A 20,495-nucleotide genomic window follows, 5' to 3' on the forward strand; every position below is an offset into this window, starting at 1 on the left:
GGCGGCGGCGGCGGCGGCTCCAATTCCTCGCTGACTGCCTGTCCGTCCCTCTGCATTGAGCGCCATGTTACCGACCCAAGCTGGGGCCGCGGCGGCGCTGGGCCGGGGCTCGGCCCTGGGGGGCAGCCTGAACCGGACCCCGACGGGGCGGCCGGGCGGTGGAGGTGGAGGTGTCGGCGGCGGCGGGACTCGCGGGGCTAACGGGGGCCGGGTCCCCGGGAACGGCGCGGGGCTCGGGCCGGGTCGCCTCGAGAGGGAGGCTGCAGCAGCAGCGACAACCACCCCGGCGCCCACCGCGGGGGCCCTCTACAGCGGCAGCGAGGGAGACTCGGAATCGGGCGAGGAGGAGGAGCTGGGCGCGGAGCGGCGCGGCCTGAAGCGAAGCCTAAGTGAGATGGAGATCGGCATGGTGGTCGGTGGGCCCGAGGCGACGGCGGCGGCCACCGGGGGCTACGGGCCGGTGAGCGGTGCGGTGAGCGGGGCCAAGCCGGGTAAGAAGACTCGGGGCCGCGTGAAGATCAAGATGGAGTTCATCGACAACAAGCTGCGGCGCTATACGACCTTCAGCAAGAGGAAGACGGGCATCATGAAGAAGGTACCGGATCGGGAGGCTGGCCGGCCACGGGGAACAGGGAGGGTGGGGACGCGCTGGGACAGCCCGGGAGGAAGGCAGAACCAAGACGGAGGTGAGAGGCGGCGAGTCCGAGTCCGAAGGAGGTGTGTAGGAGGGGATGGCTATTACCCCGGCAGGGTATAAGGGGAGGGGCCGCCAGGGAAATGTGGGTCGAGGGGAGTAGCGGCGACCGTCCGGAGGAGAGGGGAAAGGCGCCAAGGTGGGAGTGACGGACGCGAGAGAGGAACAGGGCCCTCGAGGAGTGAAGGGGTGAGGAGTGGTAATGGGAGGCTGCTGGGAGGTGTTTAAGGAAACCCAGGGATCAGTAGGTCCAGTGCGCTGGTGTTTGGGGAAGGGCGACCAAAAATTAGGGAGCAGAAGAGAAGGTATGTAGGTGAGGAAGCTGGGGCGGTATAACAACAATGAGGGAGGCATGTGTAGGAGGAAGGTGGGCACCTCAGAAGTAGTACTGGCTGGAAGGACAGGCAGCACTGATGATGGAATGGGGCTCAGGAGCTCCAGGTAAGGGAGCAAGGCAGGAGAACTGATGCTGCCCTGAACTGCAGGGACCAAACCAAGTCCTTCGATGGCCATGTGTCTTCCATGCATCCACTGGAAGCCTGCACACTCCCTGTAGGACAGGTTTCAGAATCATGTGTCTTTCAGAAAAGTGGGATTTCCAGCCCTCGGGAGAATCTGTGTGTGGAGTTTGGTGGGAAGGCAGGGAGGTTTGCAGATGTACCTAGAAAATCCTTTTCTTCTATCGGATTATCCAGTGAAAAGGGGTGAGGAAAGGAGTTGTCTTGGAGTGTAGAAGATATGGGACAGGATGGAAGCAGAGGAACTGGGAAACAAGAAGCTAGAATCCTGGAAACATTGGCTGGGGTTTATATCTGTCCCATATAAAAGTCGGAGCTGCTTCTAAGGTGGGTTTGTGGAACTTTGCTGGAAATTAAGATACCACCTATGGGGCCATCCTTGAAGGGCCCCTTCCTGGGCTCATGGCAGGGTAGTAGCTGTTAATCTAGCCCCCATCTCCCATCACTCCAGACACTGTTGTATCAAGACAAGGGAAGAAAGAAAAAAAAAGGTAGCACAGTATTACAGGGCAGAGGACAAATGGCAACTCTGAACATTATCCCTAATGTCTTATGTGACTTCTAGTACAGTTACGAGCTCATCCTCATCCTTGTGACAGTGAGGAGGCACCAAGCTGCAGTGAGGAACAGCTACCTGGGCCCCTCTTTGTCCACTGAGGTTATATGTTCTGTCATGAGGGGTTTGTAACTGTTTGCTTGGGGTATCTGCAGGTCAGTAGGGCTGCTCCTCAGAGAAGGGGCATGGGGTTTTTCTACTCTCTGGCTCACCTTCAGATATTCTGATAGGACCTCCCCTTAGAGTCACTGGAGAGGAAGGTCATTATGGGAGTGGGGGCTTGAGATCACTGTATACTACCTTTTTCCTACTTCCCAAGGCAGGTAGAGATAAAAAGTTTTGCTGACTTACCCATCTCCTCCCCCTTATCCCCAGGCCTATGAGCTGTCCACGCTGACAGGGACACAGGTGCTGTTGCTGGTGGCCAGTGAGACAGGCCATGTGTATACCTTTGCCACTCGAAAACTGCAGCCCATGATCACCAGTGAGACTGGCAAGGCACTGATTCAGACCTGCCTCAACTCACCAGACTCTCCACCCCGCTCAGACCCCACCACAGACCAGAGAATGAGTGCCACTGGCTTTGAAGAGACAGACCTCACCTACCAGGTGTCTGAGTCCGACAGCAGTGGGGAGACCAAGGTGTGTTTGGGTCCCCTATCTGAGGGAAAGGAAGGGGAGGGACTTGACCGGCAGAGAGGGGAGGGGGTCCCTCTCACTGCCTCACCAAGGACTGGTGGTAGGTACCCACTGATGTGGAGTGGGGCCGGGTTAGTGACCCTCATCCTAGGGGACAGGTGTCCATCCTCGCTACCCTGACAGGAGGCCGGCCCACTAGATAAGCGGGCGGCCTCCGTGCCCATATAAGGCCCGCTCCGGCTCCACGCCGGCCTCCCGCCTGAAGCCCGCCTGCCTGGCAGGGCCCTTGCATTCCTCCCGCCAGCTGTCTCCCGCTAGGGGTGGGGGCGTAGCTTAGCCCTGCCCTCCCGGCAGGCCCGGTCACTGGGGAGTAGGAAGTGAGCTCTCTTGGGTTCCAGGGTCCTGGGAACCCAGCACGGTCTGCAGGTGGGCTGGCTGACTAGGCTGCAGACTACCTTACTAGCCAGCCACCTACCTCTTCAGGATGTCCGGACCTGGGAACGTTAGGGAGTGTATTCCCGGCTGCTAGGGATGCCAGCCCTAGTTACACCTCCCCCTTCCTTTTCCCGGTAAGGAGAAGGGGCGGGGCTTCCTTCCTAGTTCCTCTGGGGAACTCCACCTTCCGGGTGGCCCTTCACTAACTGACCAATTGGAAGAAGCGGCACTGTTTGCCTTAGCAACGCCTCCACCAATCAGGGGCTTTGAGCTCGTCTGATTAGCAAACATCCCGCGCTGACCAACCCCCGGTATTTGAGCCCCTTCAGTTCTCTGGTCTTGGCTCTCAGCTCCTGGCTTCCTCTTTCCCCTTCTAAAAACAAAGGGTCCCTGAGGGCAATGTCAATGTTGCAGACCCCCCCCCCTCACTTAGTAGCATCTTTAATAATTTTCAAACTCTTAGCTCGCTTATTCCCAGAAAATTTTGCTGGATGAATAAATTCTTTTGGTAATTTAAATCTTAAGTATTTGTCATAAAGTGCCAACCCCCTAAGATCTCTCTAAAACCCCAAGTTACCTGAAAAACTCTTGGTCCCATCTCAGAAGCCTGGCAAGTCTGAGCTGGCAGGACCCTTTTAAAGAGGGCACAGTAGCCCAGCCCCCGCATATTACAGAAGAGGAAAACTGAGGTTCAGAAAGAATAAGTAATTTTCCAAGGGTCATACAAATGGTCATTGGCAAACCTGGGGACAGACGCTGTGTGTCCGATTCTCCAGCCAATGTGATGGTCACGGTCCACTGGTGCAGAGAACTCAGGGAATTATGATAGTCACATTATCACCAGGCACTGTTCTAAGTTCTTCATGTATGTTAACCTATTTATTCTTTACAACACCTATGGGGTAGGTATTATCCTCCTTTTACAGACAGAAAACTGGAGCTTAGCAGCTCAGTAACTTGCCAAGGGCAAGGCAGCAGGTAAATAGAGAGCTGGGATTTGAACTCAAGCACACTGGTTCTAGTCTGGGCTGTCAGTCTACATTAAACTTCTGCAGGGGCAGGGTCTGATAGAGGCTCACTGCTCCATCTCTACTCTGGGTGTAGGACTCATTGAAACCGGTGTTCACAGTCACCAACCTGCCGGGTACCACCTCCACCATCCAAACAGCACCCAGCACCTCTACCACCATGCAAGTCAGCAGCGGCCCCTCCTTCCCTATCACCAACTACCTGGCACCAGTGTCTGCTAGTGTCAGCCCCAGTGCTGTCAGCAGTGCCAATGGGACTGTGCTGAAGAGTACAGGCAGTGGCCCTGTCTCCTCTGGGGGCCTCATGCAGCTGCCTACCAGCTTCACCCTCATGCCTGGTGAGTCACAAGGGGCAAATTGAGCGTGGGAAGAGTGGGTTTAGGGCTGGCACAAGGAGAACCTCGTTCCCTGCTCAGAATGAGGGTGAACAGGGGACCAGGGTCTGAGAGAAGCCTATTATGTCCCATTGGCAAGCATACTCCTCCCCACTGCTGGAACCCCTATTGTCCTTGTCAGTAAGTTTCAACCATATGCTCTGGCCTTGTCTAGCCAGTCCAGCTCTGTGCACCTTCCCCCCCCCCCCCCCCCATTGCCACAGGGATAATAGACATTCTGTCATTTCCCTACCTTGACTGGAGGGCAGATCATGTCTTTGATGGGCCAATGCCAGCTCCCTGAAGAGGACGGAGGCAAGGCCTGGGATGGGAGGAGGAGGGAAGGGCAATAGCAGAGTATAGAAGCCCCTGGAGACCAAGATTCAGGACAGGAAGGGCCTTTTTGGCTCCCAGGAAAAATAGCGATGGGAATTGGGGAGCAGTGTGCCAGACCCTGGGCATATGGGTGTTTGAGGGTGCTTGGTGCAGGTGGTGGCTGGGTAAGACAGAGCACGAGTAAGTCTCTGTGTCTCATAGGTGGGGCAGTGGCCCAGCAAGTTCCAGTGCAGGCCATTCAGGTGCACCAGGCCCCACAGCAAGCGTCTCCCTCTCGCGACAGCAGCACAGACCTCACGCAGACCTCCTCCAGCGGGACAGGTATAGCTTGAAGCTCTGTTACCTCTTAATGTGGATACTGAGGCTTTTGGCTTAACCCTTATCTTAATCCTTAAGAAAAGATCAGGTGGGGGTGGCTGGGTTTTTTATTTTGCCCTGCAATAGGGCTGTGTATATAAGGAAGAAATTAGGGACCATAAAAGCCACCCTCCTCCTCATTCAGATGAGAAGCCTGAGGCCCAGAAAGAAGTTATTTGCCCAAAGACTCACATTTGCTTAATTACCAGGAAGGATTTATAGAGCAGTTATCTCCTTGTGGGAGGGTATCCTAGGTTTAGAGTAGCCATAATTCTCCTCAGTGTCTCTAGTCATTTCAGAAATGAGACACTTTCAAAATAAAGTTACTTTTAAGTCCTTGTTATACAAAGTGTGATCTGTGGAGGACCAGCATCATCCTGGAAGAGGGAGGAGGAGTGAGAATAAAAATGGGATAATGGAGCTTCCTAAAAGGGGAGGAGTATCTGAATTTCCTTAGGTTTGGTCAGTCACTGTAATCTTTGTTTTTCCCAGGGCCTTAGGGTGTTGGAATAGAGAGCTCAGCAGATAGACAATTGAATAGTATAATGTGATAGGATACAATTAAAGGCTGGTGCTGTTGTGTTCAAGAAAAAATAAGGCTTTTCTTAGTTGATGACAGGGAGCAGAGGAATGGATCTTGTCTAGCTTCTGACCTGGGAATGGCAAGAGGGTTCTGGCAGCTTGGAATTCCTGGGGGTGGGATGGGAGATATCAGTAGGGACCAATATCAGCCTCACTGACATGTGTCTGTATTTGCCAGTGACATTGCCCGCCACCATCATGACGTCATCTGTGCCCACAACTGTGGGTGGCCACATGATGTACCCTAGCCCCCATGCGGTGATGTATGCACCCACCTCGGGCCTGGCTGATGGCGGCCTCACCGTGCTCAATGCCTTCTCCCAGGCGCCATCCACCATGCAGGTGTCCCATAGCCAGGTCCAGGAGCAAGGTGAGTTGGGGGACAGGGCTGAGAAAACTAGGACCATTACCTCCCTTACACACATACACACACACACACATTCACACACTAAATGCAGGCTCCCTCCCACCCAATATATATGCCCACACATACACAAACTAGAATGCCCACGTTTCTACACATATATACACACTGATATTTGTACACACACCCTGGCACCCAGGCCTGTCCACTTGGACAGTCATGCACACTTGAACACTCACACTCACACCCACACTTGGACACAGTTGGACACTCACCCTAGGGCACTCACCCAGTCATTTGTGCATTTATCAGCACTGCTCCAATAACTGGAAGTTTCTCTTGAGCAATTTGAGTATCTCCTGTTTTTCAATGCAGGTGGTGTCCCCCAGGTGTTCCTGACAGCGCCATCTGGGACAGTGCAGATCCCTGTTTCTGCAGTTCAGCTTCACCAGGTAGGTGGGAACCCCTTTCACCCCACCCCAGACAGCCAGCTACTTTATCTTGACCTTGGGGATTCCATTACCAGATGGTCACAACTAAGATCCCTAGCCAGGAGGCCTATCTGTTTTCCTGGTCAGACCTGTGGTGGGCAGGCAGGCAGGCAAACAGAAGAAGCCTGAGCTGGCTGATCAGTTCCTGCCCCCATTTCCTTACACACCCACTTCCCTCCAGATGGCTGTGATAGGGCAGCAGGCCGGGAGCAGCAGCAACCTCACCGAGTTACAGGTGGTGAACCTGGACGCCGCCCACAGCACCAAGAGTGACTGATCCGCCCTGCCGCCCTGGACAGATGGCCCAAGGGACGGCACCACTTATTTATTGTTGCCTTTTCACGTTTTCTTTACACACATGTTGACGGGCCGCAGGAGGGAGGCGGGGAGGAGCAGTGGGCAGCCACAGGACTGAGCCCTCTCACTCCAGCCAAAGAAATGGGCCAGCCTACCCTCCACCCTATCCTCCCTCACTCTCCCCTCCTTCTGGTTCCACCTCTTATTTCTGTTGATGGTGGGGCTGCCCTCCCTCAGACTTCCCTTGCCAGCTTGGCTCCATGTTTGCCATGAGTATTAGCTTTCCCAATGGGACCGTGCCCCACCTTCCCACAACAGATCTCTGTGGGACGAGGCACCATGTCCCCCCACCCCCAACCCCACCCAGAGGAAGCAGTTGGGGTCCTCTGCCCAGCCTCCATGCTGACCCCACGTCAGCACTGTGTCTGCCACAGGCTGGGTCAATAGAGCCCTCCCTCTGCCCCTCAGGGAGCCAGCTGGGGTGATGGGGCTTCTTCCCTCATGCTGCCCGCCTACAGCCCCTACGGCTCGGAGTAGCTGGGCCTGTGCAGGGAGCAGGTTCCTGGGACCGCCTGCCCTGCCTTGCCGCTCCTTTGGGAACTCCAGGGGCTCCTGGGTTGGAGGGAACCATCATTGTTCCCTCTCCCCATCTCCCCCCACCCCCCTTCTCCCAGCTGCTTTACTTAAAGTTGATTTTGAACTTTTTATTTGAGGAGACGAAGTGAAAACAAATCTATAAATATATATTTTTAAAATATTTAACTTTTTTTTATGGCGTTTTTCTCATCCCCCTCCCTGCCCGAGCTCCCCTTCCCTGGGGAGCCCTGGGGCTCCCCAGAACTGGCTGGGCCTCTGGGGACAGAGCCACCCCCTGAGCTTGGGGCCCACCAGTGTGTGGGGGAGATTCTGGGATTGCCGGGTCCTGGGTTGTTTCCAGGAGAAAACCGGGGGAGGGGCCCTCAGGCCATGCCACAATGGGATGGGGAGGGTGACCCACAGCTCTGGGCCTCTTTTTGCCCTTAGGGCTGTTGCTAGGGAGAGGGAAGAGGGAGACCAAATGTGGGGGGTCAGGTAGAGGAAACTGACTTCATTTGTGCCACACACATGGGCATTGCAGCCTTGTGCTCCCCAGGCCTGCAGTTGCCTGGGGCCCAAGTTGCAGTGAGCAGGGTGGGATCTGGGAGGGGGTGAGAGGCAGGAAAGGGGGTCAGAAAAAATGGGAGCAGCTCTTGGGCTGAGTGCAGTGATAGGGGAGCCAGAAGTGGGCAGCTCTCCCAGGGAGTGAGCAGCTACTGTAACTTTTTAAAATTAAGACAAAAAGCCTTGAAGAAAATGACTTTATTTTTCTAAGTGTAACCTCAGTATTTATGTAATTTGTACAGGGGCCGTGCCCCACCCCCCTGTACCCCCTTTGGGGTAGACCTTCAGGGTGGGCCAGCACAGGGAGGGTCTTTTACCCTGTGTCAGAGCCCACCTTCACCACCAATATCCAGAAAGGAAGCTTTTTCAGAACAGGGCAGTAGTTAGGGTGGAGTTTTATTAACCCTATGACTGCCTTCAGTAGGAACAAGCTTGCTTCTGTGATTAGGTGAAGGGGTGGGGGGAGATTTTACGCACAGCCTAGTTATCAAGGGGATGATTTGCCGACATTTTTTGAGTACCCCCTAACCTCTAACCCCCATTGCTGTCTTGCCCCAATTTTGGGTGCCAAGATGGAAGTCACCTTTCTGGGCTTTCTCCTGGAGAGAGCTGGGGCTTATGGGTGGCTTACAAGGCTGGGGCATGGCAAATCAGGGGCCAGAGAGTGGGGGGGCTTGGGACTCAGGTCTGTAACTGCCCAGCCCTTTTCTCTGCTCTTGTTTCACTCCACCCTCACTCACTCACTCCCCAACTCCCCCACCCAGGGGAGGAGACCTTGATGAATTCCTCCTCTCCTTCCCACAAAAGACAGACCCAGTGAGTGAATCAGGCAAAGTGCTTATAATGTGTGTTGTGTGAGCATGGCCTTGGGAGAACATGTGTGCATCAGGGATAAGGTGGCATTTATATGTGCAGCAACCCTTGGTGTTTCCCTTCCTTGGTGGCTCTGGGGTGTGTACGTGTGTGTGTGCCCTTGAGTGAATGTGTGTGTGTGTGAATGTGGGGTGTGTATGTCAGTGGTTTCTACTTCCCCTGGGATGCTGACCCAGGAATAGTGGACATGGTCACAGTCCTATGTACAGAGCTTTCTTTTGTATTAAAAAAAAAATACTCTTTCAATAAATGTATCATTTTTGTGCACAGACTGTGGGGTCTTTGCCTCTGTTTTTCCATCTAGGGAGGGATGGGGATATGAACACAAATTAAACCCCAAAAGTTGCTGCTCTGAGAAGGAAGCTTGGCTGCTTGATGAAAACAGCGGCAATACTAAGGGGTGCTTTCTGCTTTTAAACTCTGTACTATTTAACTTAAGGAACATTTCACAGGGCTGAGGACTTTACGTGCATCGCTTTGCTAGGTGCTTAGGGCAACAGAGAAGCAATTTTAATTAATAGAAACTGACTCAACCAATCCCAAGCATTGCTGAGAGGTTTGGGAAACTGGGCCTCGTGACCTAGTGAACCTCAAAGGACAGCCCTACCGTGGAGGGTGGGTTTCAGGGGGACGAGAAAGGCAGATCCAGTGAAGGGGAAGGGGAGGGTCCTCAAAGTTGATTGTGGATGGAAAGGGCTGTCTACTGCTGCAAAGACATGGAACAACGTGACCGCCATCGCCGGCTCAACCTACCGCGCTCCCCGCTGCAGCGGCGCCTAGGTACCACGCATGCTCCACTTGCGCGGGGTTCTGCGGCGCAGGACTGTGGGCCGCGAAGGGACCCGTAGACGCCCAGCAGGGCGTGCACTCGCCGTGTGACCCGGAAGCGAGCTGCTGAGGGGGCGGGGCCAGACGGCGGACGGCCGCGGGGTTCCAGCGAGGGCCGAGCCGGGCAGTGGGAGGTGAGAGGAGAGTTCTGTGTGGACCTGATCCTTGCCCTGTCCTCCCCCGTCCCTTACCCACTTTTTGTGGGGCTGACGACGGGAGCCAGGTCTTGCTCCCTGAGATTCACTTGGTCCTGTCAACCTCCTCGGACCGCATCCCTCCCCCAACCCCTCGCTCACCCCACCCCCCAAACCTGTTCCCACCGGGGTTCTGGCCTCCTGCACCGCCCCTGCGGGTCTGCAAGCTTGGGCCTCACCTCGCTACCTGCACCTACCGGCTGTCTCATCCCCGCGTCTAGACCTCACCTTCACACCTCAGTTTATTGCTCCTTATGGTTACCCCATCCTCCCAAATTTAGGCTTATCCAATTATTTCACTTCTCCACCTTGCTCCTCAGTTGTTAATCACCACGTCACTGGTTACCTCCCAGTCTTGCCCCGCCCCCTGGTAACTAGACCCCTGCTTCCAGGGAGGGCCACATCCTGTATTTCCTCTCCACACTTTGTTTCTACTCTCATTTTCTATCCCTGTACCCTAACGTGACCACTGTCCTGATTACCATTTCTTCATCTGGGTTTACCTTCCATTCCTATTCTTGCCATTCCCCGCTGCCCCCACACTACTTTATATCACACCTATCTTTTCCTGATTGCTAGCATAGCCATCACCCTGCTCCCCGTTATAATCTGTTCCATTTATCTGAGGACTGCCCCTACTTTTCCATCTAAGAATAATAATATTAGATCATGTTTACTGAGCAACCTCCTGTGCTAGAGGCTGTTCTAAGTGATTTTCAGTTTTTCCTTCGTGAGTTGGGTATGAATATTATTACCATCTTGCAGAGGAGGAAACTGAGGCTCAGAGGTTAAGTAACTTGTCCAGAACTACACACATAGTAAGTTAACGAGCCAGAATTCAGAGTCACTGAATTCTGGAAATCTGCATTATATTGCCTCTGTAATACCTCCACCACCTCCTGACCTCATGCCCTACCCTTCAACTCCATGATTACCACCTCCAGCTATACCTGATTTAGACCCTCACCATCCATGTATGATAGATGGGAGATGGGGTCTGGTCTTTTCCTCCCATTATTTTATCTGGTTCCCTAAACCCCTCCTCCTTTCACAATACTCTCATACTTTTCCCATCCAGCCATCTGGATGTGGGGGTCCGCAGCCCAGCCTCCTTTCATCTCTCTTCTCTGTATCTCCCATGGCCCATAGCCCACTCCTTTATATCCACATTCCAGCTTTACTCTGTCATTTATACCCCCTGGCTTGTCCCTCCCCCACCCTGACTTTCCTTACTTGTTCTGGCTCCACTGACTCCCATGCTGCTGTCCTTCCTGCTCATTTGTGTCATTCTTCTGAGTCCTGATCTGTATCCCTCAGACACCCTGCTGTTCTGCCCAGGCTGTCCTGCTTACCAGTCAACTCTTTTTGTTGACATGCCTGCTCTCATCTCATAACCTCTTCCATTTCTTAGACCACTTCGTTTCATCCTCAGCTGTTTTCACTCTATTCTCCATCTCTTATAAATCCTAAAGTATGTTCAAGTTATTTATTTCATCCTATTCTTGGCCCTTCTACTTGGCCCCTAAATTCCATCATGCACCCTACCAGTCACCACCCACCCTATGTGTGTCTCAAGATCCCACCCCCTCCATGTAGTCTTTTCCCTATCTATATTGCCTTTATCTTTCTGTTTGTGTGTCCCAGGTCAGGATGGTGGGGGAACGGCGCACTGGGGACCTCATGGTGCCCTTGGGGCCCCTGCTGCAGGCATTTCCTGAAGAACTTATTCGACAGCGTCCTGGGCACGATGGGCGTCCTGAATACCTGATTCGATGGCGTGTCCTGAAGTGTGGGGAAGTGGGTAAAGTGGGTGTAGAAGAGGGCAAGGCAGAGCACATCCTCATGTGGCTGTCAGCCCCTGAGGTCTACGCCAACTGCCCCATGCTGTTAGGTGAATGGGCGCTATCTAAGGGACCTCAGCACGAACCAGCTGGGGGTTCAGGAAGCTTTCCCCGAGATCCAGGAAGCCTGGATGAAGTGGCAATGGGAGAAATGGAGGCTGATGTACGGGCGCTAGTGCGGAGGGCTGCCAGGCAGTTGGCAGAAGGTGGGACCTCGAGCCTCACAGCTGCTGTGCTGCCCACCATCCACGTGCTCAGTGCCTATGCCAGCATTGGGCCCCTCACTGGGGTCTTCAGGGAGACGGGAGCCCTGGACCTGCTCATGCACATGTTGTGCAACCCTGAGCCTCAGATCCGTCGGAGTGCGGGCAAGTTGCTGCAGGCTCTGGCAGCCCACGATGCTGGTAAGAGACAGCCGGGGAGGAAGGCAAGCACTGGAGAGAATGGGGCCATAAGGAATAAGAACAGAAAGAGGAAGGATTTTCCAACTCTGTAATACCAATTCAGTGCAAAGGAAAAATATAGATTAATGGGCTATTACTTATTAATCTATACAGGATAAAATAATAGGATCTGGTTTGTCCATTCTCAGTGCAGTAAGAGAGAATAGGGTAGGGTTATATTTTTAAACTGTGGGTTGAGATTCATCAGTTGGTTGTAAAACCAGTTTGGTGAGTTATAACCAACATTTTTAAAAAATATAAAATATTAGTATTAGCACTTAAGTTTTATAGCATGAAATACATGTTTCAATTATATATGTATACATCTACATCAGGCTGCCATGTAAAATGTATATCTTACTGTGAGTCTTAGTCACGAAGTAAAAGCCTTGGGTAGGGGATGGAGAGTCTAGGACAGGCAGAGGGAAAGTATTGGGGATTGAGGAGAAGATACGGATTGGGTGTGGATTACAGGGAGTCGGGCTCACGTCCTTCTGTCACTGAGCCAGCAAGATGGCATCGAGCAGCACATGGATTTTGACAGCCGCTATACTTTGCTGGAGCTGTTTGCAGAGACCACGTCCTCTGAGGAGCACTGCATGGCCTTTGAGGGCATCCATCTGCCTCAGGTACTCTGGTGGCTGTGGGGCAAATGCCTTGGGCATCATTTCTGAAAATGTAGTTCAGGACTGCCTCAGCACCACAGCCACCTGGGGAGGTTGTTAAAATGAAGGTTCATGCCCCCCTCCCCACTCAGAACTTCTGAGATTAGAACCCAGGAATCTGCGTTTTAAGACATTCCTTGTGTGTTTCTTATATAAATCACAGTTTGAGAACTACAGGTATGTGGATGAGACCTTTATATTTTTCTGTAGAGGATAATTTTGAGGGGAAAGGAGAGGGGCTAAAGCTGGGAGATGAACCTACACCACAGACTGTGTCCTACAGATCCCAGGAAAACTGCTCTTCTCCCTGGTGAAACGCTACCTATGTGTCACTTCCTTGCTGGATCAGCTGAATAACAATCCAGAGCCAGGGGCTGGAGACCGAGGCTCCCTATCCCCAAGGAAGGAGTTCGCCTGGGAGAAAAGCCGGGGGCAGCGGGAGCTGGAATTCAGTATGGCTGTGGGCAGCCTCATCTCAGAGCTGGTGCGGAGCATGGGCTGGGCCCAGAACCTCGGCGAAAGGGGCATGTCGCCTTCCCGGCCATCCCGGTCCATCTTTCAGCCCTGCGTTTCAGGCCCCAGCCGTTTACTCCCCACCATTGTTGCCACCCCCAGAAAGCAAGAGCGGGCCTTCCGCCAGCGTTACGAATTCTCTAGCCGTAGTGGCTATGGTGAATACGTGCAGCAGACACTGGTGCCAGGGATGCGAGTGCGGATGCTGGATGATTACCAGGAGGTCAGCGCTGGGGATGAGGGCGAGTTCCGGCAGAGCAACAATGGTGTGCCCCCTGTGCAGGTGAGCGAGCGCACGGTGGTTGGTGGGACACTGTTGGGGATCTTTTTGGGTGGCGCATAGCTGGGGCTTCCATGCAGGGGACTCTGGCCGGCCACCCAAGGAGAAAACTCCCAAGGGAACTAGACTGGTTAAAGGGGAATCAGCAGTTGAAGGGGGCGTATTTGGGAGGCTGAGAAAATCTGGCGGGAGTAGGTGGGCTGCGAAGTCAAGGAGAAACTCACACTCAGAAAGCAGAACCCGATATATAGAGATACTCCTGCCCCCTGTTGGTGGAGTTGGCTGGGAGGGAGTGTAGAAGCAGAAGCCATCAGGGTTAGGAAGAGATGAGAGGCAGGGCCTTCCCTGACTTGGGAGGGGAGCCTTTTGCTATATGGAAGTTTTCTCAGGCCTGGCCAGGTGTGCATCTGAGGGCTGTGTGCCCTAGGTCTTGGCCCAGCCTGGTCTCTCAAGCCTGCACAACCTGAGCTCAGATGGTGCACCCTCTCTATTCTTCCCTCTGTCTTCCTCCACACTAGGTCTTCTGGCAGTTGATGGGTCGCACCTACTGGGTGCACTGGCACATGCTAGAGATCCTGGGCCCTGAGGAAGCTGCTGAGGATAAAGCTTCAGCAGCTGTGGAGAATGGGGCAGGGGCCGCTATGTTGGGCACAGGTGAGCTTTGGAGGGGACATTGACAGCATGTTTCTGAACAAAGGAGTAGTGGCAGGGATGAAGCCACTCCTGACCAGGAGCTGCCCCAGAGATTCAGAAATCCACTCTATTCCTGGTGGATGCTGAGAGCCCTGTGCCTGTGTTCTCAGCACTTCCCTCCTGGGACTGGAAGCCTGTGGATGGGCTCTACTCTTTGCCATATCTCCAGCCTGAGCCTCGGAAGAATGAGAAATTGGGGCACCTGACCCAGGCTGAGTGGTGGGAGCTGCTCTTCTTCATCAAGAAGTTGGACACATGTGAGCAGCAGCCAGTTTTTCAGAACCTTCGGGAGAACCTGGATGAGGTATCGCGTGGTGGGGAGGGAAGTGGTCTGAGACACCTAGGGGGTTTCAGTGCGGTTAGAGGTGGGATTGTCCAAGGGAATTCTAAGTACAGGAGTGCTTAGGAGGAGGCTGGGGCTATAGGTTAGAGATTATGAGGGATCCTGCTGGGGGAGGAGACAAATGCTGTGAAGGCCTGGTATGTAGAAGGTGTGCAGAGCATGGCGAGAGGTAGCCACCCTTTCATTTACTGTCCCTGGGACCTTTGTGTCTGATTGTTCCTGAAATGCATACCCCCTTCTGTTGATAGACCCTGGATGAAAAGGCCCTAGGTGAAATCTCCATGCCCATAGAGGTGGCTGAGGGTCTGCTGCAAATTCTCAGGAATCGGTTTGAGGGGAGCACCCTCAGTGACCTGCTCAACTCCCAGATCTACACCAAGTACGGTTTGCGACCTGATGAACTAAGTGGCTCATCGTCTTCACGAAGTCGCTCCTGTACCCCAGATCCAGAAGAGGAGTCCAAGTCAGACGCCAGGTTCTCAGAGGAAGAGACTGAGTCCACTAGAGCAAAGGCTGAGCCCCATAAAGCAGAGGCAGAGCCTGCCAAGGGAAAAACTGAGCCCCCCATGGCACAGAGTGATTCGCAGCTGTTTAACCAGCTTCTGGTGTCTGAGGGGATGGCTCTGCCCCCTGAGATAAAGGAGGCAGCCAGTGGTGAGTTAGGTGCTGGGAGGGGAGGGCAAAGAAGTTGGAAAAAGTCCTGGGTGGTCCCCAGAGAAGTGGGTAGTCAGGGTAGAGGGAAAGCTGTGGAGTAAGGTCATGTTTGCACAGGAAAATGCTTTGGAAGCATATATCCATCTTCCTTCCTTTGGCCTTGATTATATCTAATCAATCACGGCTCCCTTCAGTATCCCGGGAAAAGGCAGGACCATTTTCCAGAGTATCTTCGTCTTTGTTGTTTGACTATTAAATGCTTTTCACAGAATTGGATAAGTCCTGAATGCAAGCTACAGTAATGAATAATATATTAAAATGTCAGTAGGATAAGTGGACTTGACCTTTAAGGACTTCTAATTTGGGGTGCCATATTTTTTTAAGCCACTACCTTTCCCTCATCAATTTCAGAAATGGCTAGAGCCTTGCGAAGTCCAGGTCCTCGCAGCTCCCTGGATCAGCAGGTGGCGGCTGTTGTGGCTACTGTGCAGATATCCAGCTTGGACCCAAACTTGCAGCTTTCAGGGCTCTATGCCCTCTCTCAGGCTGTGGAGGAGGTCACTGAGAGGGACCACCCTCTGGTCCGTCCTGACAGATCCGTGAGGTTGGAATGGTGGAGAGGGAAGTGGTTTTGGTTTAAGCTGTGGGGGTAGGGGGTGGGAAGCAGTAGGGTGGGAAGGAACTATGAGATCTGAGGAGCAGCAGAGCAGGAGGCTGGAATATAATCATGGTTGGAGGATTTATTCTCTGCTAGGCTCTGTGCTTAAAGTTTTACTTGCATTCTCTCATTAAGTCCTATCACCTGAGAAAGATTCACTCCTATTCTTATGCCATTGTACGGGCAAGAAGACTGAGGCTTAGAGAATTTAACTTGCCCAGAGTTTGACAGAAAGCAAAGATGTGATTCAAACCTAGGTCCTTTTGGCTCTAGAACTTTAGGTGTTTTTTTTTCTTTTCCCTTCTTTTTCCCTCCCTCCCTACTTTCTGTTTTAAAAGGTGTTTGTTTTTTTTTTACTACTCCTTAATTATATAAATAATACACAAATACATTCTCATTTTAAAAGAACATAGGGTGAAAAGCTAAAGTTTCTTTTCACCACTGTCATTCCAGCATGTATCCTTCAGACCCTCTTTAGATTTACATTTATTGGTGTGTTTAGATATAGGACATTTCCTGAGTTTGTGTTTTAATATATGTAATCACACTCTATGTGTTTCTGCAACTTTTCCTCCACACTCAGTATGCTGAAGGGGCTCTCCATGTCAGTGCACATAGAGCTGCCTGATTATTTTCACTCTGCAATATGATTATGTCCAAGTTCAAGTACAGTGTTCTAATGGATCTGTTTTCCTCACGTCTGCCAACACTGGATATTAGCATATTTTGAGAATCTGTCAGATTGGCAAAATTTTAAATGATTGGTATCTCCTTGTTTTAATTTCTTAGTTCTAATGAAGTTAGGCATATTTGCATGCATTCATTGTGTTTCTTCTGTAAATATTCTGTTTTTACCCTTTGCTCACTTTCTTACTGGGCCTTGTCTTTTTTTAATTGATTTATAGGCATTCTGGATATTAATATGTTATTTATGTTTCAAATATCTTGCCTTTTTTAACAAAATCATATTAACTATTTTCTAAATATAAAATGATTCATGCTCATTGTAAAAAACAGTAGAAAATTATGAAAGTAAAAATCATCTGAAAACCCTTTATACACAGGTAGTCACTGTTAACATTTCGGTAAACATCCTTACTTATATTTCTATTCCTATTCTTAGGTAGTACCTATGTATATTAATTTGTTTGTAAGAAACCATGACTACAGAAGGAGATATATACTTAACCTTTAAAAGATGGCATTTAAAAGACAGCATCATACAAACTCCATATATTTTCCAGGATCAACTGTACAAATAATGGCTTCTTTCCTTTTGCCTGTAAAAAAGAATGTATATGCTTAGGTTTCTGAGTATTTAACCTTTAAAAGACGGCATTTAAATTCCGTCAGCATTTAAATTCGGCCAGCGGGACCCACTCCTTGCCGGGAACTAAAGTTCCCTTTCATCGGATAAAGGTTAATGCGTATTTGACTCACACTGAAGTTTTCATAAAGCACATGAGAAAAGACAGATAAAAACAGAACTTTCCCAGTATTTTCATTTGCCTTCTTTTCCAGAATTTCTCCTTTTGTGTTCCTTTGCACCATACTTTATAGGCCACCTCCTCAATGTGCATCTCTGTCCCTGTGGAGAAAGATGTCAGCCCTGGTTTATTCCCCTCTTGTGATGCTCACTGTGATCTAGGGATTCTGGAGGTACTTCTTCCTTCCCTTCCGATCAGCATTTCCACTGGACCCTCTCTCTGACTCATGTTGCTTATCTCTTAACTTTGTGGATAGTGCCTTTCATTGTGCTCAAGTTTTAGATTTTCATGTTGTATTTTTCAACTTTTTTATGGCTTCTAGACTTTATGTCCTACTTAAGAGGGTCTATCCTATTCCAGGATTACAAAAATATTTCCCAATATTTTCTAAAAGTATCTCTGATTTTGCATTTGACATTTATTTAAAAATTTTTGCAATTTATTTTTATAAATGAAGTGAAGTGGAGTTCCAGCTTTGTTTTTTTCAGATAGATAGCCAGGTGTCTCCACGTTATGTTTTGCATGGTCCTTTCTGTCTCTTCTGGCTAAGATGCTGCCCTTGCCTCTCTTCTCATCGATTGATCTGTTTGGCCACCCTGTATTATTTCCAGTTTTAAGTATTAGAAGTTTATATTTTGATAACTAGTAGGCAAGTCTGCCATTATCTTTTTTCAAACGTTTTTTACTGTTCTTGCATTTTTTCCCTTCCTGGGCCTGAATATGCCTGTCATCTTTTTTATAAAAGCCTTTTAGCCCTGGCCATGTGTCCAAGTGATTAGAGCGTTAGCCTGTGGACTGAAGGGTCATGGGTTCAGTTCTGATCAAGGGCGTGTACCTTGGTTGTGGCTTTGTTCCCTGGCCCTGGTTGGGGCACATGTGGAAGGCAACCAATCGATGTGTGTCTCTCACATTGATCTTTCTCTCTTTCTCTCTTTCCCCCTCCTCTTCCCTCTCTCCCTTCCATGCTCTCTAAAAAAAATCAATGGTAAAATATCCTCAGGTGAAGATTAACAAAAAAGCGAAAATCTTATAGGCATTTATATTAGAATTACATTGAATTTGTAGACCTATTTGAAGAGATGAGCCAGAGTTTGTAACCATTTTGTTCTGCTGAGTCCTTCATGAAGTGAGGAGCCAGAGACAGACTGCAGAGGAGAGGGGATCAGGAATGAGACTGAGGCAAGAAGAGCAAGTTGGAAAGGGGTGGGGAGTGATAGACTGGAACTTGGTATGTAGCGTTAGGTGGGGAGTCAGGCATGACTCTTGGGGTAGAAAACTCCAGTTTCTCTCCACTCAGAGAGAAACTAGTGAAGACGCTGGTGGAGCTGCTGACCAACCAGGTGGGAGAGAAGATGGTGGTGGTGCTGGCCCTGCGCCTCCTCTACCTGCTCATGACCAAGCATGAGTGGCGCCCACTCTTTGCCAGGGAGGGTGGCATCTACGCTGTGCTGGTTTGCATGCAAGAATACAAGACTTCTGTTTTGGTGCAGCAGGCAGGGCTGGCGGTGAGTGGACTTGGCCTGGTGGGAGTGAGCAATGGTCAAGATGGGCAGGTTGGGGGACTGCTGACCTTGGGGAGGTACTGTGGTCATTTAGACCAGGGAGGAGACCTTGGGACCAAAGGATGGATTTAAGAGTTTCAGCTGGACATCTTAGAGATTGAATGCATGTTTGGAGAAAGGGAGAAGGATGTCTTTAAGAGTGATTCCAGCCCGGCTGGCATGGCTTAGTGGTTGAGCATCAACCTAGGATCCAGGAGATTGCAGTTCGATTCCCAGTCAGGGCACATGCCCGGGATGCGGGCTTGATCCCCAGGAGGGGGCATGCAGGAGGCAGCCGATCAATGACTCTCTCATCACTGATGTTTCTCTCTCTCTCTCTCTCCCTCTCCCTTCCTCTCTCTGAAGTCAATAAAGACTTTAAAAAAAAAAAAGAGTGATTCCAGGTTTCAAATTGAGCAGCAGGGTGGATGAGGTGGCCATTTACTAGGTGGGAGAATGTTGGAGGAGGAGGTATGGGGAGAAGGTCAGGAGTTGAGCTTTTAGGTATGTTGAATTTTCCATGCCTTTTTAGTTACAGTTAGGGGTCTGGCTAAAGACTTAATATTCTAGATGTGACAAAGTAGTTTTTTACCCTTTGATCTAAGTGGTACCCTTACTTAAAAAATCCTCCCTCCCAGACATGTGTATAACAAAGCCAATATTTCCATTGTCTTGCCACCCTGGGACCAGAGAATGGGAAAGGGAGGCCCTCATGTAGAGGATCTTAATAGAATTGGCTTCCTGACTTATCCAGACATAAGTGCTGGTTGGTTGTATAAGTTTGAGGTCTAGAATGATGGCCTGGCTCTTCCCTTCCTCTGCATGGTGGCTCTGCCCACTCCTAACTCTGCCTCCACATCCCCTTTGCAGGCACTGAAGATGCTGGCCATTGCCAGTTCCTCGGAGATCCCCACTTTTATTACTGGCCGAGATTCTATCCACCCATTGTTTGATGTGCAGATGACCAGAGAGATCTTCGCCAGCATCGACTCGGCCACCCGCCCGGGCTCTGAGAGCCTGCTCCTGGCTATCCCTGCAGCTGTGATCTTGATGCTGAACACTGAGGGGTCAGGGCATCATCCTCCAAACTTCAGCTCCTGCTAAGCCCCAGTCACCACTGCTCCTCTGCCCAAGTCTCATGCACTCCACAAAATTCCCCTCATGTTGTAACCTCTGGGTGAAACTTTAGTAGTCCTCTCTGACTGTCATTGGAAGAGAGGCCAAGTGGTTGGGGGTCGGGTGACTCCCAGAGAGCAGAGACACCCTGACTTTCCTTTTTGGGATTGGGAGGAATGGCCTGAGGTTGAGGACCCCTGGAGCTCGTTCCTCCCCAGCTGTAGGTCTTCTCCCCTGTATACTTCCTGTTTCCATTGCATTCATTCTCTGTCAATTTCTTCCCGGGTCACCTCCCTCCTCCCAGGTGCTCCTCTGCAGTGAGAAATGGCCTGATCCTGCTCAGCCTGCTTTTGTGCAACCACCACACTCTGGGAGACCAGATTATAACCAGAGAGCTGAGAGACACCTTGTTTAGGCACTCAGGGATAGCAGTGGGGACAGAGCCCATGCCCACCACCCGCACCATCCTCATGATGCTTCTCAGCCGCTACTCAGAGCCAACAGGCAGTCCTGAGCATGCAGGTACCATTGTGCAGGGGGTGGTTCTGCTGAGGA

General features: G+C 51.1%; 2 protein-coding genes across 3 annotated transcripts in view; both read left to right on the top strand.

Annotated features, from left to right (window-relative positions):
• Positions 1 to 8,955, top strand: SRF (serum response factor). 2 transcript variants are annotated; one of them, XM_016212855.2, is made up of 7 exons: positions 1 to 595; positions 2,144 to 2,410; positions 3,947 to 4,208; positions 4,782 to 4,901; positions 5,698 to 5,889; positions 6,259 to 6,335; positions 6,556 to 8,955. In XM_016212855.2, the coding sequence occupies exons 1-7, from the start codon at positions 65 to 67 to the stop codon at positions 6,649 to 6,651; spliced, it is 1,545 nt and encodes a 514-aa protein (XP_016068341.2). In that variant the 5' UTR covers positions 1 to 64; the 3' UTR covers positions 6,652 to 8,955. The 2 variants fall into 2 exon arrangements, with proteins under 2 accessions (XP_016068341.2, XP_016068342.1); XM_016212856.2 differs by lacking the exon at positions 1 to 595 and adding an exon at positions 1,378 to 1,539.
• An 889-nt stretch (positions 8,956 to 9,844) lies between these two features.
• The window catches only part of CUL9 (cullin 9), a 34,603-nt gene continuing 23,952 nt past the window's right edge, over positions 9,845 to 20,495 (top strand). Inside the window, exons 1-10 of the mRNA XM_016212792.2 lie at positions 9,845 to 11,951; positions 12,465 to 12,619; positions 12,939 to 13,451; positions 13,967 to 14,102; positions 14,252 to 14,445; positions 14,733 to 15,138; positions 15,550 to 15,742; positions 18,581 to 18,788; positions 19,695 to 19,891; positions 20,245 to 20,462. Coding sequence (XP_016068278.2) covers positions 11,357 to 11,951; positions 12,465 to 12,619; positions 12,939 to 13,451; positions 13,967 to 14,102; positions 14,252 to 14,445; positions 14,733 to 15,138; positions 15,550 to 15,742; positions 18,581 to 18,788; positions 19,695 to 19,891; positions 20,245 to 20,462 — 2,815 coding nt within the window. The 5' untranslated portion in view covers positions 9,845 to 11,356. The remainder of the gene's footprint in view (positions 11,952 to 12,464; positions 12,620 to 12,938; positions 13,452 to 13,966; positions 14,103 to 14,251; positions 14,446 to 14,732; positions 15,139 to 15,549; positions 15,743 to 18,580; positions 18,789 to 19,694; positions 19,892 to 20,244; positions 20,463 to 20,495) is intronic.

The sequence above is a fragment of the Miniopterus natalensis genome, chromosome 5, assembly GCF_054644295.1.
Source record: "Miniopterus natalensis isolate mMinNat1 chromosome 5, mMinNat1.hap1, whole genome shotgun sequence".
NCBI classification, from domain to species: domain Eukaryota; kingdom Metazoa; phylum Chordata; class Mammalia; order Chiroptera; family Miniopteridae; genus Miniopterus; species Miniopterus natalensis.

Excerpts from the sequence above, each read along its gene's own strand:
- SRF (XM_016212855.2), top strand. The coding sequence starts at position 65 with ATGTTACCGACCCAAGCTGGGGCCGCGGCGGCGCTGGGCCGGGGCTCG. Across the intron at positions 596-2,143 it reads AGACGGGCATCATGAAGAAG|GCCTATGAGCTGTCCACGCT; the intron begins GTACCGGATCGG and ends CCTTATCCCCAG. Across the intron at positions 5,890-6,258 it reads TAGCCAGGTCCAGGAGCAAG|GTGGTGTCCCCCAGGTGTTC; the intron begins GTGAGTTGGGGG and ends TTTTCAATGCAG.